The 16,653-nt window shown below is 46.5% G+C and overlaps 1 protein-coding gene across 2 annotated transcripts in view; it reads right to left on the bottom strand.

Moving 5' to 3' along the window:
• The window catches only part of LMTK2 (lemur tyrosine kinase 2), an 80,910-nt gene that overhangs the window by 29,016 nt on the left and 35,241 nt on the right, over positions 1 to 16,653 (bottom strand). For both annotated transcript variants that reach the window (XM_043559664.1, XM_043559665.1), the window contains exons 5-7: positions 14,790 to 14,908; positions 14,521 to 14,608; positions 2,752 to 2,885 (exon numbers count right to left, since the gene is read on the bottom strand). In XM_043559664.1, coding sequence (XP_043415599.1) covers positions 2,752 to 2,885; positions 14,521 to 14,608; positions 14,790 to 14,908 — 341 coding nt within the window. The remainder of the gene's footprint in view (positions 1 to 2,751; positions 2,886 to 14,520; positions 14,609 to 14,789; positions 14,909 to 16,653) is intronic.

The following is a 16,653-nucleotide window of genomic DNA, read 5'->3' as shown; positions in this document are numbered from 1 at the left end:
CTGACAGCTTTTAGTTGGACATGTGGGCTATTCTATTTTCAACCAACACAGAAACCTGACTTTAAGTCAGCCAATGAATATTCCGAATTCCAATTTAAAAATATGCTATACAGTTTGCTACCACCAAAAACATAATAATAAATTAATTAATTAAAATATGGCTACTTAAAGAGAGAGGGGGGTTGCTAACAATTTAAATATTCTTCACCTTGAGTTTTTGTGCCTGGATGACATCCAAACATAAATGTGATTTAATTCGTCACCTGTATTTGTTCTGAAGTTCACAAAAGCCTAAATCAAGTAGGACTTCAACCTATAGGGACTCACAGGAAGGGGCACCTGGGTGGCCCAGTGGGTTAAGCATCCAACTCTGGATTTCGGCTCAGGTCACAAGCTCACAGTTGTGAGATGAGGCCCAAGTTGAGCTCCATGCAGAGTGTGGAGCCTGCTTGAGATTCTCTCTCCTTCTGTTTGCCTTCCCTTCTCATACGTGTGCATGTTCTGTCTCTCAAAATAAATAAACATTAAAAAAAAAAAAAAAAACCCTCAACTCATGGGTTGCCAATTTTTTGAGGTCTTTGCCAATTTTTAATATACAGCAGTAGGGACGTACTTGGGCTTTAAATGCCATTTCCAGCTGCCTCTGAGACCTTTGTGCTGCTGACTCTGACATGATACTCTCTCCAAATGCTCCATCTTCCGAGATCTAAAAATTCCTAAACCAGCTTTTAGGGATTAATCTGCTGTGACTTACAAAAGATTAACAATACAAATATGCTGGGTATTAACCTGCTATAAGATATTAAAGATACGAAATATAAGATTTCTCTGTCATGAAGCAAATAGACCATTTACATTTCGAAGTTTTGTATAAGGGATTCTGCCTTGGGCTTGAAGAACCCCATAATCTCTGGGGTCTTTTATAAAGCCCTTTATCAGAATGATTCACTCACTATGCATGCCAAATAAGATATAGATGTATAAGAAAAATGTTAATAATTTTCTTTCTTTCCTACCCTGAATAATGTTGAGAATGTGACAGGGTACTTTTCCACGTCTGTTCTCACGCACGCACGCATACACAGCTCTAAACATACAAGCAGGTGTTTTCTTATTTAAAAAAAAAAATGGCATCATACTATAAATATATTCCTATGAAACCTACCTCTTAAAAAATAGAATACTTCATAGCCCTTAAAGTCAAAACACACAGGTGTGCCTTTTCAGGGCTTTGGATTGTTAAGTGTTAAATTATCTAATTAAAGTCAACTGAAGAGCGGCGCCTGGGTGGCTCAGTTGGTTAAGCGTCCGACGTCGGCTCAGGTCATGATCTCACGGTTTGTGAGTTCGAGTCCCACATCAGGCTCTGTGCTGACAGCTCAAGAGACTGGAGCCTGCTTCGCATTCTATGTCTCCCTCTCTCTCTCTGCCTCTCCCCCATTTGTGCTCTGTCTCTCTCTCTCTCAAAAATAAATAAAATGTAAAAAAAAAACAAACAAAAAAACCCCAAAAAACTAAAGAGAAGCTGGTTTCCCAGGAGACCTGAGAAATAATTTCAAACATATTTTTATTTTTTATTTATATATTCAAAGTTTATTTATTTTGAGAGAGAGCCAGGGAAAGGCAGAGAGAGAAAGAGAGAGGGACAGAGAATCCCAAGCAGGCTCCACACTATCAGCGTGGAGCCCAATGTGGGGCTTGAACTCACGAACCTCGAGATTGTGACCTGAGCCGCAATCAAGAGTCGGACACCAGGGGTGCCTGGGTGGCTCGGTCGGTTACGCGACCAACTTCGGCTCAGATCATGATCTCACCATTCATGAGCTCGAGCCCCACATGGGGCTCTGTGCTGACAGCTCAGAGCCTGGAGCCTGCTTCGGATTCTGTGTCTTTCTTTTTGCCCCTCCCCTGTTGTGCTCTGTCTCTCTTTCATAAATACGTAAACATTTTTTTAAAAAAGTTAAAAGAAGAAAAAAGAGCTGGACGCTCAACCAACTGGGCCACTCAGGTGCCCCTCAAACATATTTTAAATGTAAATCAGAGCTCAGAAGGCTAGAGAAGAATAAGCAGCAATCTGCTTTTGGGTTCAGAGAACCATCATCTCCGATAGGACTCAAAGCCCTTTTTTACAAAACATTAATTACAAAAATTACATCAATGGTCTGAGCCAAACACAATGTGCTCCAAAGAGCTGTGGCTATTCAAGTGGGACCAGGAAGGTTTCGGCACAGATACATTATACTGACTGCTGCTCACGCACACCCCCTGACCACCTATAACCCAGCCCGGGGACGGGGGGCTGAGGTGGGAGGGCAGGCCTCTCAGAGCACTGGCACCCCTGTTGTGACCCTCTACAAACAGACGATGCTGGCCTAGCAGACCCTCCCCTCCCCTCCCAGGGATGGGCAGCGGGACCCACCCTGAAATCGCACAATCAGGACCACAGCCCGAAGCTGACATGACAGGGGAGCGCAGAGAGACGTCAGTGGGGAGACGGACGCCGTCTGCCCCCCGCTGAGCGATGTGCAATTTTTTACATTCTCTGAAATTCTGGAAATGGTCTCCGGACCTCAGGCTGTATGCGGACATCCTGTTCCCCGGTTCCGGTCTGACCGAAGCCCAGCTCTACCCTCGCTCTGACCCGGGGCGTCCCGGACAGCTTCTGCTTACACACCCTCCAAGTACTCTCCGGAACCGTCACGCGGACGGCGCAGCCCGGGCGGTGAGCGGGGCGCCGACGGACGGACCCACCTGTGCAGGAAGTGCAGCTTGTGCATGGCGGCCAGGCCCGCCGCGATCTCGCAGGCCATCCGCTGCAGCAGCATGGTCTGCGAGTCCCCCCTCACGTGCTCTTGCTCGTTGCGCAGGTAAGCTTTTAGGTCACCCTGCAAAAGGCAGCGCAGGTCAGTTTCCAGAGGGGACGAGGCGAACACGCTGGCGACCACACACGTGCCTCTGCCCGTGTCCACTATTATTTATTAGAACTCACAAAGATTGGACCTTAATAAAGAGCAAGTTCCAAGTTACAAAGAGTAATTCCACCCAAATACTTTAAAAGTATAGAAAACACTATCATCTTTTAGGATCGGTCTAACCAAACGTTAGTTTATCTTTAAATAAACTATCAGTTTAGATGAACACACGTAAAACCAAACAGTAAAACTTAGATAATTTCTCAGTGATGCACAATCTAAACTAAGTGCAGAGGTACAGAAATTTCCAGGTAACTGAGATGATACGGAGAGTAGAATAAATGGTGCCACATGTGCACTGCCTGTAAGGATTCTAGGACACACACGGCCAGACAACAGGTCACAAAGGCTACTGCCAGAGCACTCGAGAGCGACAGAGAGGGAGAGAACGAAAGAAGACCGGCCGGGGGAGGGGGGGAAAGCATTCTGAGTGCTGGCCCAGTCTCTGCCAGCTCCCCCAGGGCCCGGTGTGGCCCCGAGACCGCTCGGAGAAAGAACATTCCGGAAAATGTTCCCTCCAGAAAAACGCATAAAGTTACTAAGCCTATTCAGAGTCTGGCAGCGCGGACAGGAAAATGAACAAACTCACACCGGACGCCTCCTGAGGCACATCCACCGCAACGCCAGGCCCTCCAGGTATCCCTGCCGGACTGCCCTGTGTTACTCTGCCTCTTTTTCAGGACTTTATTATTAAAAAAATTTTTTTAATGTTTATTTTTGAGAGAGACAGACAGAGAGAGACAAGAGTATGACCAAGGGAGGGGCAGAAAGAGAGACGCACAGAGAATCTGAAACAGGCTCCAGGCTCTGAGGTGTCAGCACAGAGCCCGATGTGGGGCTCGAACTCACAAACTGCCAGATCATGACCTGAGCCGAAGTCAGACACTTAACAGACTGAGCCCCCCAAGCAGGCATCCCTCTTTCAGGACTTAAATTTAGGACTGTATGTTTTGGGGAATACACGTTTAAGGAAATAAAATCTTCCACATTCTCCTTATCACCACGAGTAAATATTTATTGATCGGACTTAATTCCCAACTAAAGCTTTATATAAACAGTTAACAAAATTTAGAAAGCAAGCCAATAGCTTTCGATTGTCATTATACCTGGGTCAAGTAACGACTCCTGAGGAAGGTAACCAACTAAAGAACAGAATGCATTTCTTGCAACTGTCAGGAAAAGAGCAAATTTATCCAATTCTACCCAGAGTAAAACCTTAGAACACAATATTCCATGACAAACGTTTGCCTACCTTTAACTGCACACCGCAGTGTAAATTCTAGGCCCGCTGCAACATCTAAAGGCTTTCGTTCCCAGTCTCAGTGGTTTTTATGTGAATGATAATGTTGAAATTAATAATTACTGCCACCGGAACTTCTGAGCAGTGTGCCAAGCACCGTGCTGGGAGTGTCTACACCTGCTGCCTCGAATAATTCCCGCAATTTGAAACATTTCCTGGCTGTGGAACTGAGGCTCAAGGAGGTTAAGAAATCTCCACGAGGCCACAGCCAATAAACGGTGGGGCCGTAGCTCTACTGTTTAGTTTTACCAACCTGTCAAGAAAATCCACTTAGGGTTGCAGATCAAATCAATTTACTTTATAAGAATGAATGTACAATAACTTCATGTCAGCCACATGCATTTGTCGGATCCCCCCAAACTTAATGGGACTGCTCTGCCAGGGAAGCAGTTTCGTGCCCTCGGGACCCGTATGTCCTACCTCTTATTTCCTCCCAGACGTGACGCTGGAATCACAAGCCGCTCCAGGAGAGGAAGAGACCCTTCTTGCCTTTGAATAACACATGTCCCAGAGAGCCTGGGAGACTAGATCGGTTAAGGATTCGACTTCGGCTGAGGTCATGATCTCGTGATTTGTGGGTTCGAGGCCCGCGTCGGGCGTTGCACTGACAGCATGGAGCCTGCTTCGGATTCTGTCTCCCTCTCTCTCTGTCCCTCCTCCATTTGTGCATGCTCTCTCTCAAAAATAAAAATACATGCCCCTTCCCACCCCCACCCCACCTTCCCCCAGGCTCGGCTCTACCCGGTGTTGGAGTGGGTGGGAATAAAGACGGAGTCTCATGACAAATACATTAATCCAGACTAAGACCAGCAAAAAGCTCCAGGCCTACAGGCTAATGAGATTTTCATAAGGTGGCCCACATGGAAACTAAATATGAAAATGAACAGCTTTTTATTTACATTACCAGTGAAATGGCAACTTAAATCCATTTGTCCAACCCCTTTCCTGCAATATCCATCTAAGAAAAAAATCACCCTCACACAAAAGTAGCATTATGCTGTGCTGTATCTGGCCAATTCTCAAAACAAACAGAAGCTGCTGGCAAACAGTGAACACTTCACAAGTGACTCTGGCCATGAAGGGAGAATGGCAGAGTGGGTGGAGTTATTTTTCAAGGTTATCTAAAGTGCAGTTGAGCCCTGAACAATGACGGGGTTGGGGCACCGACCCCCGAGCGGTGGAAAATCCACACAGAACTTCAGACTCTCCAAAAACTCAACCACTAGCAACCTGTGGTTGACCAGAAGCCTTACTGATAACAAAGAGTTGCTTAACACATATTTTTATGTGGCATATATTATAGACTATATTCTTATAATAAATTAGGCCAGAAAAAACAAAGTGTGGAGAAAATATATTTACAGCACTGGCCTGTATTTGTCGGGAAAACTCTACGTGTGGGACCTGCCCGGCTCAAACCCATGTTGTTCAAGCGGCAGCTGGACCATCCATCACCATCCACGGTGCTCAAGGTGTCTTCTCTCCGCAGTAATTCACCCCCCAAATCTCACCAGAAGATGCACAACAAGCACAAGGGGATTTTGCTTAAGAATGTTACCGCCCCTAATGTTTCCAGCTTGGCCTCTCGCGACCCCAACCCCCAGCCCGGGGGACAAAGTCAGCAGTTAGCAAAACGCTGGCAAACACACCTCTAAGCTGCGTGAGGAGCTGACACCAATGATTACGGAGGAGCCCGATGGGACTCGCGGTGGTTTGTGCAGGACCCAGGGTTGGTTCTATGTTCTAGAAAGACCGTCGGCTCTCCTGGTGCCACCATTGAGAAGAAAAATCAGCGTAAAATCTTTAATTACGGTAAAAATGTTTCTATTAAATAAATACCAAAACTGGATTCATTCTATCCAAAACAGACAAAACCGTATTGAGACGCCAGGTTTACTTTATTTATGTTTGCGTGGTACTTGGTGAGCAGACAGGGATTATTACTTTGGTCCCTTATTTAAAGAAAAACCCACCAAGAACAGCAATATATTCTGAATTAAAATCGTTCCCTTTATCCAAGTCTTAAAAAGTTCTCAGATCCTCCCCCAAACCCTCCCAGAAAGCCTGGAAAAGAAGAACGTGTGACACTAGGTGGCAGCAAAGCGCCGCACTCAGGACTGCGCGGAGCCGGGGCCGGGAAGGACTTCACGCACCGCACCGAGCGTGGCCCGCAGACCTTCAGACAGAGGCGCACTAGTGTCCTCTTAAATTCCAGCCCGAGCCACCAGGAGGGCGTACGCAGCTTTCTTGGGGGCACCGGGAACGATGAATTCATTTCATCACAATGTGAAAACGCAACCAGAGAGGAGTTCTAGGAGTGGAAAATTACAGTCTCTTATACTTTTAACAGGAGGACTTTGGGGGAGAATTTATGATTTTTAAACGAAACTGGAACGAAAGGGTGCAAGACCGGCATAAACAGCCACATACTCGGCCCCCGCTGACGGAAGGAAATGTCCACACGAAGCCAACGCCCCAGTACCCGTCCTGCCGTGTCCCCACCCGCCAGAGGCTGCTTCCTCGGCCCTGAGCCCTCACCTGCCGGCGTCCATCCCCTGACGCACCAAGTGCCGTTGTTACGGATTACTCACCCCTGTGCTCACACGCTCAGACACCCCTCAGGTCGGTCCAACCAGGAACCAAACAAGCCTCCCTCTGCCTCCACACTCCTCCTGCCCCGGCCGTCCCATTCCCCCTTCTCCCCTTCCCCCTTCGCACATGCACTCTGAAGCCTGGTCTGCACCGGCTGGCCCACCTCCCGGGATCCCACTCCCTCATGACCCTGTCCCCACGTCCCCACGCCTCCCCCATGCTCCGCCGCTGCTGCCCGCCCCCCCCCCCCACCGCCCCTCACCAGCACTGCCAGGGTAGAGCCATCCCTCCCCCCTCCCCCCCCCCCCTTCCCGGTCTCCTCCTAGCTCACTGGCATGCCTTTTCCAGGCCCCTGTGCTGGCCCCTCCTCCCCTCGCTCATCAGCAAGTGTTGGCACAGCCCAGGGCTCTATCCATCCTGCCACTGTGGACACTCATTCTCGGGCGACTCTACCCACCCCAAGGCTTTAAAAATCATCTCTAATGCACTTCTCAGGCTCAAAGCCCTCCTGAGGCTTTCCTCCCGAGCCCCAGACTCATCTTCCCAACTGCTGACTTGACGCCCTCTCCTGGATGCCTTCCGAGGCACCTCGAGTCGAGCTGGTCTGATGCAGACCTCGGACAACCTGCTCCGTCTCGGGAAATGGCATCACCATCCTCCCGGTGGGTGAGACCAAAACCGAAGGCCTCGTCCTCGAGTCCGCTCTGTCTCTAGACGTCCAACCCATCGCCAAGTCCCGGGCAAGGCCTACTTTCACCAAAGCCCAGGGTGGCAGCCAGGCGTGAGGAAGGGAGAGGCCACCAGCAGGGCCCGGGGACACCCTCGCTGTCAAGCCTGATCATGCTGCATCGTCGTCCTCTCTGCTGCCTCTGGCCAGGGGCCCTGTCACACGCGCCTCTGTTCCACTGTTACCCCACACCCTCTCTTCTTCATGAGCTCTGTGGGGGCAGGGACATGTCATTCATCTTTGTCTGCCCAGCACCTAGAAGGCTCCCCGTGCATGGGCTTACTTGATGAACACATTTGTAACTAAGACATTAGACTAAGCCCATTAACTAGGCATCTTCTGTACGAAAGGACAGTTCTAAAGTGCAGGTTCCCCTCTGGTGGAAAAAACATGTACAGCCGTTAAACCACGTGGTATAGAAACACACAGAATAACGTTAAGCCATAAATTAAAATCCCTACTTTGCCACTGGTAATCATGTGACCTGAGGCAAGCCAATTAACCAAATAAAGAAGAACAGAAAGCCTGGTGCTGAAGCCTGGGTTTGGCGCTTCAATGAGCACCTTCATCTCCCTCAGCCTCAGTTTCCGTATCTGTAAAATGGAGCTCCTGCCACCCCACCTCACAAGGGCTCTCAACACCCACGAAGTGAGTAACGGATACCCCGTCCCCAGCACAAGGTCCGGCACAGACCGGCTAGAGCTATCCCTTCCTTAGGCCTCTTGGTGGGCATGACCAAGGTTCCTTCGGCTCTAAGAGCCCATGATTCTAAGCGGCCCTGACTCCTGACAAGAGGCGGACTAAAGCAAGCCCCACAGAGGAACATGCAGCACATCGAGAACCCCAAACGGACTTCTTTCCCATTCTCATGTGGCTACTGCTAATTCCTTTCAGAAACTCGTCCTCTGCTTTATCGGCGATCAGAAAGCCAAAAAGAACGCTCCCTCGCAAAGAAAATACTGTCTCTTGCTTCAGAGTCAGGTGACAAGAGTCAAAGAAACGGATGAATCTTCAGAAAGATTAAGACAGAGCAACGTGTAACCTGCACTCCTCTCTCTGCCACCTCGGCCCTCGGTCTGGGCTCCAGAGTGGCCAGTCTCTGCTTTTCACCCTTTCAGCTCATCTTTTCCAGCAGACATCAGCCTGCCTCTCTCACCAGGACTTGCGTGTCCCCGGCTCCCCAGGGGGACAATGACTGAGGGGCTATTCCCGCTAGGAGGTCTATCCAACTGCTCTTGCGTGCTGAGCAAACTCCTTCTCCAAAGTTAGCCTTCTCCAATGATCCCAGTTAGAACTGCTACACTTCTCCCTTTTTTTTTTTTTTTTTTTTTTTTTTTTTTGGTAAAAGTAAGCTCTACACCCAATGTTGGGGTTTGAACTCATGGCCCTGAGAGCAGGAGTTGCATGCTCTCCCGACTGGGCCAGCCAGGTGCCCAGAACTGCCATACTTCAACACACACTACTCAGACCTTTACTCAATCACTAACTGCGATCAATTTAAGTAACTAAATATGAATAGAAATAGCTCCTATGTCTTGAGTACTTACCATGTGCTCCAAAACTTACTTTGCCAGCTTATTAATGGTCAGGGTGGTCTACGGGGTAGGTGGCATTATCCCCATTTTACAGAGGCCTAAACTGGGACTTAAAGAGGTCAGGTAACTTTCCAGAGTGACACACGAGTGGCAGGATGAGCATCTGAAGGCGGGCCAGCCTGGCTCTCCAGGTAGGAAACACAGGGACCCGGGTGACCCGCCTGTGTTCCCCAGGGCGCCGGGCACAGCTCCTCGTACCCAGCTGGTGCCTGGTACGCTTCTGTTGAATGAGCGGTCCCTACCCAAAAGCAGTCTCCTTGCCTGGACACGAGCGAGCGAGCGGTGTGCACCTTCCATGGCAGAAAGCCGGAGACAGCACCCCGCAATCATCGCTCCTTCCCTGAGCACGGCACCATGAGCGTTCCAAACTGGTGGCTACAGTCCAGCTACCAGACTCGCTCTCTCTTCGTTTTCTTTCATAAAAAGTCTAAGATAAAGTGCTTTTTCAACAACAGACCGGTAATTCCACATCACCAGAATGACTTAAGTGCAAAAATATCCTCTCCTTTCTATTTAAAAGATGTTATCGTTGCGTATGATCACCGCCCGATGACGACTGAAAGGCCAATGTTCATTCAATAGCTCTTGACCTACTAAGAACATGTGAAGATAGTGGCTCCTTTCACTGTGGCCGCAGCTGCTTATGACCAAGCCCAAGCTATTACCCTCTGTCCTCTGGATCCTTGCCAGTGGGCGGTTTTGCTTCAGGTGACGCCCCTCTGCTCTGGATGGCCTATTTCTGGGAGGGCTGTGGGGCATCCAGGCCGGGAGCAGGGCTCAGCACTGAAGCGAGGCTTTGGTGTGTCAGGGGGACATCCCCGCAGGCGGGTGCCCTCTCTGGTTCACCGGGATGATGCTACCTGACCATTCCTGCCACGGAGCCACTGCACACACTGAGCCTGGGCAGACGGACTTCAGAGCTGGTGACCCCGCTCCCTCTGAAGCTTAGCAGGGCCCAGAGGTGACGAGCCCGAAACTGTCCAATGACACAAACGTGACCCTCGCTGCTAGGCAAGGTGGAGGGTTCCCTGGGTCAACAGCCTCTACTTGGACAGGAGACTGGGCACTCGGAGCACTTCCTAGCATCCTGCTAGCACGGGGACCAGCTGGGATGGCACCTTAAATAACAGTAAGTAGTCATCGATTTGCACGTGTGTGGTAAAAACTGGTAACGTAACACTACCATCTTAACCTCTGGTAAGCGCACAGTTCAGGGGCATTAAGAGCATTCACGCTGCGGCGCCACCGTCACCACCGTCCTTCTCCAGAACTCTTCATCTTCCCAAACTGAGACTGTGTCCCCATTAAGCACACTCCCCATCTCTCCCAACTCAGTCCCCGGCAACCACCATCCCACTCTCGGTCCCTGTGAGTCTGACTGCTGTAGATGCTCCATAGGTGGAGCCACGCAGGATCCTCTGCCAGTGGTTTGGCTTATCTCACTGATCATGCCCTCAAGGTTCATCCATGTTGGAGGTGTTAGCATTTCCTTCCTTTTTAAGACTCAGTAATACTCCACGGTATAGACTCGATTTTGTTTACTTACTCATCCACCAATGGACTCTTGAAGGGCTTCTACCTTTTGGCTACTGCGAATCATGCCGCTATAAACAGGGGCGTGTGAACATCTCTTTGAGATACTGCTTTCCGTGATTTTGGATATATGCCCCTCCAAGTGAAACTGCTGGGTCGTATGGTAACTCTTGTAATTTTTTGAGAAACAATGATTGCTTTCAAGGTTTTGTTGTTGATCAATGTACCGCTGGGCAGTGCACTTAAATTAAAAATAGCTATTAGCTCTGCACCACCAATGAAAGCTGTTGGTGGGGGTGAGGAGCTCTTTCCAAACATCTAGCTACAGGAGTGAACATTCTCCCATGACGACTTAGGAGGTTCACATAAAATGTTTCAAGGAGTCGTATTTGTTGAACGGGTGTACAAAATTTAAAAAAAAAAAAAGTTTTATTTGTTAATTGTGGAGGGCTATATGCATAATCCTCACCCCAAAATACGGAAACCAGTACAACTTTAGGTAAGTTAATATTCTCTGCATACTCAGTCTAATAAGTACTTGGAGAATATGCATTTAAATATGTGAGACCTAAATGTCCTGGGTAAAAACCATATAAAAAGAATGTTAACAAAAAGCATGTATTTATTATATTTACATAAGGGGCACCTGGGTGGCTCAGTCGATTAAGCGTCCGACTTTGGCTCAGGCCATGAGCTCACAGTTCATGGGTTTGAGCCCCGCGTCAGGCTCTGTGCTGACAGCTTGGAGCCTGGAGCCTGCTTCGGATTCTGTGTCTCCTCTCTCTCTCTTTCCCTCCCCTGCTCATGCTCGTTCGCGCTCTCTCTCTCGCTCTCTCTCAAAAATAAACATTTTAAAAAATGTATAATGACAAAGATACAAAGAATACTCTTGAATCTTGTCAATTCTGACTTTTTTATAGTAATTGTAAAGGAGCTGTTTGTGTGCTTTGTAATGTTTCAGTTTCTTTATAAAGTAGGTTAAACTACTACTCCCAAAAAGAGCAAGCAGCTTTGTGAAAAAATGAATTAGAATAGCACTAAAACGAAACCCATCGCCTGAACCATTTAGAAGACAACAAAAGGTGAGCATCCAGAAGCTTTTACCATTCCAGGAAAAACAATAATGTCTAATAAAACTTCCAGGAATAGACGGGGCAGACAGGGAGAGAGAGAAAACCCCAAGCAGGCTCCACACTGTCAGCACAGAGCCTGACGGGGGGCTCGAACCCACAATCCGCGAGATCATGACCTGAGCCAAAAACCAAGGGACAGACACTTAATCGACTGAGCCACCCAGGCGCCCTGAGATAGTTTTATAATTACGAGAATTGTGGTATTTCAAGTAGATATGCTCCCTGCCGCATTTTGTTGTGTTTGATCAGGAAGAGTGTTTTGATTGTTATTTAGAAAAAATATCAAGAGCTTAGGGACCCAAAAGAACCACCATAGAGTGTCTCAGAAAACTACAACTCTGACTGCAGACTTGTCTCCTCACACAGAGACACTAGTCCATAGGGCTTCTCAAACGCTGTCCGCACAAGAATCACCCGTCACATCAGTTAGCCTGAGCCAGACTAAAAGGAGCAGTTCTCATGTTGTAATAGCCGAGGGTCATAAACATTATGACTGATAACATTGAGATAAAACAAAACGTAAATGCAATAAAATAATCAGGAATGTCATCGAGTACGTCGTCGTCTTAGTTCTCACGCCTCCATTCAAAGGTTTATCGGGCTAAATAACCACGATCACATGTCTGCTCTCACTACCAAGGAGGCCTAGAGGACAGTGACCGAACTCTCCCTCCGGATCCATGGATCCATGTGGGAATCCGTCTTCCAATAGCAGGTGTTCAACAAAGAAGCACCCTTGATGTTCAGAGAAAATGTGGGCTTGGGACAAAAAAGCAAATGGGATTTCAGTTTTCCTCACATGGAGGGAAAGCTCTATGAGGTCCCAGCTTCTTTGGGGGAGGGTTAAAATATTAATTTTAGACTTAGTCAAATTACATACGCATATTGTAACTTCTAGTGTCATCGTACCAAAAACTAAGAACAGTATCTAAAATCCAAACTAGTAGGTGCGAAAAACTGAACCAACCACCACCCCCACCCCCCCAAAAAAACCCACCAAGAATCCAAAAGAAGGCTAGCAGAAAAGCAAAACAGAAAAACTGAAACAAGTAGGTAGGAAAAATAATACAAAATAGGTACATCAAAATTCCAACTATCTCATAAATGCAATAAACATAAACGGACCACATGTTCCATGGTAAGTGATCAAGACTGACAGATTAACAAAATTTTAACGATAAGCTATTTTCAGGTGATGTAAACCAAAGGACTTAGACACACCAGGCAAATTCTAACCAAAAAAGGCTGGGATAACTATATTAATATCAGTAAAGCACAGACTTAATCCTCAGTAATGCTTTTAATCTTATGAAGAGTCCCTTCATAATAGTGAAAGCTTAAAATTACAAGACATTGCATCAATTCTAAGTTTGTATCCTTGACACAACATTCAAAGCAAATACAACTAGAATTATAAGGAAAATCTGTAATCGGAGCAGATTCTACTATGCCTCTTAATAACTGATAGAAAACAGACTCAGACTCCTCTATCAATGCCCTCCTAAATCAGAAGGATGCAGGAGATTTGAACCACCTCATATGCTTGACCCAGAAGACCTATACAGATACACTTGCACAGAATGTACCAGAATATGCATCCTCCCCCTCCCAGCACCTACAGAGAATATAAAATACACTGATCCTAGAGTGAAGCTGAATACAGCCTGGAACAGAGCTGACGTACAAGATCAGTGAGAACCACTCTGCTCTCAGCAGTCGCTGAGACTGGGGGCTACTCTGATATAATCCAACGAAAGCTAATATATCAAGTTTATTAATTTTCCTTTGTAATTGACTACCACTGCCAACAAGAGGAATATTCAAATCACACTTTGGAATTAGAACAAAAATCCACAATGGTTACTGCCCGTTTTAATTTTGCTGGCTGAAAATACTGTCTGAACGAACTGGGGGTTTATCTCGATGTACTCCCACCTTTCCGTGCCCGATCTTAATGTTTTCACGTTCTGAAAACTGAGGCGATGCAAAGAAATCAATCAAAACCCAGTTTTTTAAAAAAACATGTTTACAGGAACTTTTCACATAAAAATTAGTATTCATAAAAACCGTGTTTGTGCAGCTTTTAATGCACAAACTGCACACACACAGTTTTTCCAACTTATAAATCTCAGTAATACTGTCATGCGAAGAAGTGAGGCTATTAATTTTGGGTTAAAAAAAATCATCTATTTAAAAATCTAAACGGCACGTACACTCACTATTTTAAAAGCCTGGCAGGTCACGGGTACTCTACAGGTACGACGGTTACCTCATTGGGGAAAAGTGTTTCAAACTGCCTAGCTGAGGTCAAGACCTCAAGCTCTCGGGAAGGGGATGCTGGAGATCCAAACTCTGGCTCTGGCATATCCTTGATGAATCACATTTTCTCAATCTCCGTGAGCCTTACTTTAATCATATAGAAAGTGTGGACAAATATGATTAGATGAAATGCATGTGAACAGCTCAGCATAGGGATGGAGTGTAAAAACAACGCTGACGTAAGTGTCCATCAGGACTGTTTTCAAAAGGTAATGACTTAGCACATTGTAAAGTTTTTAAAACGGGGGACAGAAGTGAAAGCAGTCCCTCATCCGGCATTTCTATCTGTCAAAAACACTTGGGTGTCAGGTTTTGAACGCCTGACCTTGAATTTCCACTAAAAACTTACCAGGTCACAGAACTCAAACACCAGGAGATAGGGAATTGCTTCTACACATTGTCCAACACACTGAAGAATATTTGGATGCTGAAGAACACTGGGGAAAAGAAAAGTCACGTGTCATTCATGAGGGAGCACACGAGTACACCTGTTCAGACAGTAATCTAAATTTTAACATTCATCACAATTTAAATACGATACATTGCAAAGTCATTTTAAACACCTGGTCCTCAACAGACCCCGGACTATGTTTACAAAACACATCTTAAGGTACTTACTAGTAAGGCTCGCCATTTTTCAAAAAAGTATCTTGTTCCTTTGGGCTCGCGCTCGCTTTTAACTCCTTCACTATTACTCTCGCTACACTAGTGCCTGTGTAAATCTCTCCAAGGAGGACCTAAAACAAAGAACAGGTTTTCATCTCACTTCCATCGAAATGGTAAAGAAGCAGGTCTCACTCATCAGGAGATGGAATCCAGGAAAATAAATTAAGGAACAATCAGAAGGTCCTCTATCATGAAAATACTACCTCAGAAAAAGCTTGTGAAATGAAAATGTTTTCCTTGTTTTAAACTGTTTACTGGATATGGACAGCATTCATCTATGTATCCGTGTTTCTTTTCTATTTATTTTAAAAATGTACTATACTTTCACAAATATTACCGGTGACATCACAGAAGAGTTATTTACAAGTTCAGTTCAAACAGAACTCAAATGTTTCTCAAAACACTTCAGCTGGGTTTTGTTATTTTGCCTCCTTCACATAAGAGAAAGTAAAGGGACAAACAGCAGCGTACAAACATATTATCACAGCATTGTGACTTTAAAAATCTACGGCATCACAATTATTCCAGACCTTTATCTTATACCGAAACCTCAGTTAAAACACAAGGAAAAAATAGGCCACCGAAAGCAACAGAATACAAAATGAATGAAAACGAGCAAAGGAGCACACGACGAGCAAAATACCAAATACAACACTGGGCAATACAGAGGTGTTCCAAAAATACAATACTTAAGATGAAAATGACGATGAAGTGAAAGTGTTCATTTAATTCAAGAATGGCCAAAACTAAAAGCCTTCTTTTTGAAATAGTTTTTAATATTTTATCGAGTAGATTAACTTTAATGCCCTGGAAATTGAGAATAAGTGAACAGCATGTATTGTGTTTATTAAAGAATGTAAGGGCAGAAAAAGAAACAGACAAGAAATTCTGATAACCTTGTCATATTCCTGGTTTCAAATAACTAGCCTGCACACATCTACTATAAGCCTAACACTGATCAGATATCAATTCCAGAAAAGATCAGGATAATCTCACTCTCTCTACCACCGCTGCCATCATCCTTGGTCTTCAATGTCAGCAGGGACAATTCAGTCAACATCTTGACCTCTTAAGTTTTCTACCTCACTTCCAATACTCTTTTCTATGACCCAATCTTGGCAAAAAACTCCCACAGGTCTAGACCTAGCTAATAATTGGATCATGTCCCAAACCCTGAATTTTAAATGTTTTTATTTTTGAGAGAGAGAGAGAGAGACAGAGACAGAGAAAGAGAAAGAGAGAGGGACAGCGAGAGAACGAACACAAGTGAGGGAGGGGCAGAGAGGGAGAGGGACATAGGATCCAAAGCAGGCTCCATGCTGTAAGCACAGAGCCCAACATGGGGCTTGAACTCGTGATCCGTGTGATCATGACCTGAGCTGAGGGCAGACACAATTGACTAAGCCATCCAGATGCCCCCCTAACCTTGAATTTTAACTTCTCCTTCTCTACCAGTCCTCTGATTTCCAGCTCACTTCAACCGTCTAACCCAAGAAGTGCACAACCTGGCCTCCAGATCCATTCACGACAGCAGCCCTCTACCACCTGCCCTACCACAGGGCCCCCTCCCCTCCCTGGCAGCTTAGGGCCCGTGATCCTCCACTACCGCCACCCCCTTCACCACTCTTGCCGAGGCCTAGGAGCTCAGCCAAACCCCGGTGCCGCTAACACTCAACTACCTGCCTACAGTAACGCCGAATGTAGACAAAACACGCGCACACGACCACGGCGACCGGCCTCGTTTCAAATCTGTGAGGGTCCTCAGCATTCCCATCCTCCCGCTGCGTTCCCTACCGGATGGATTTCCCGGGAGGAC

Source organism: Prionailurus bengalensis, chromosome E3 (assembly GCF_016509475.1).
Source record: "Prionailurus bengalensis isolate Pbe53 chromosome E3, Fcat_Pben_1.1_paternal_pri, whole genome shotgun sequence".
Taxonomy (NCBI): Eukaryota; Metazoa; Chordata; class Mammalia; order Carnivora; family Felidae; genus Prionailurus; species Prionailurus bengalensis.
Note: the sequence above shows the minus strand (reverse complement) of the source record. Positions and strands in the feature narration are given on the sequence as shown.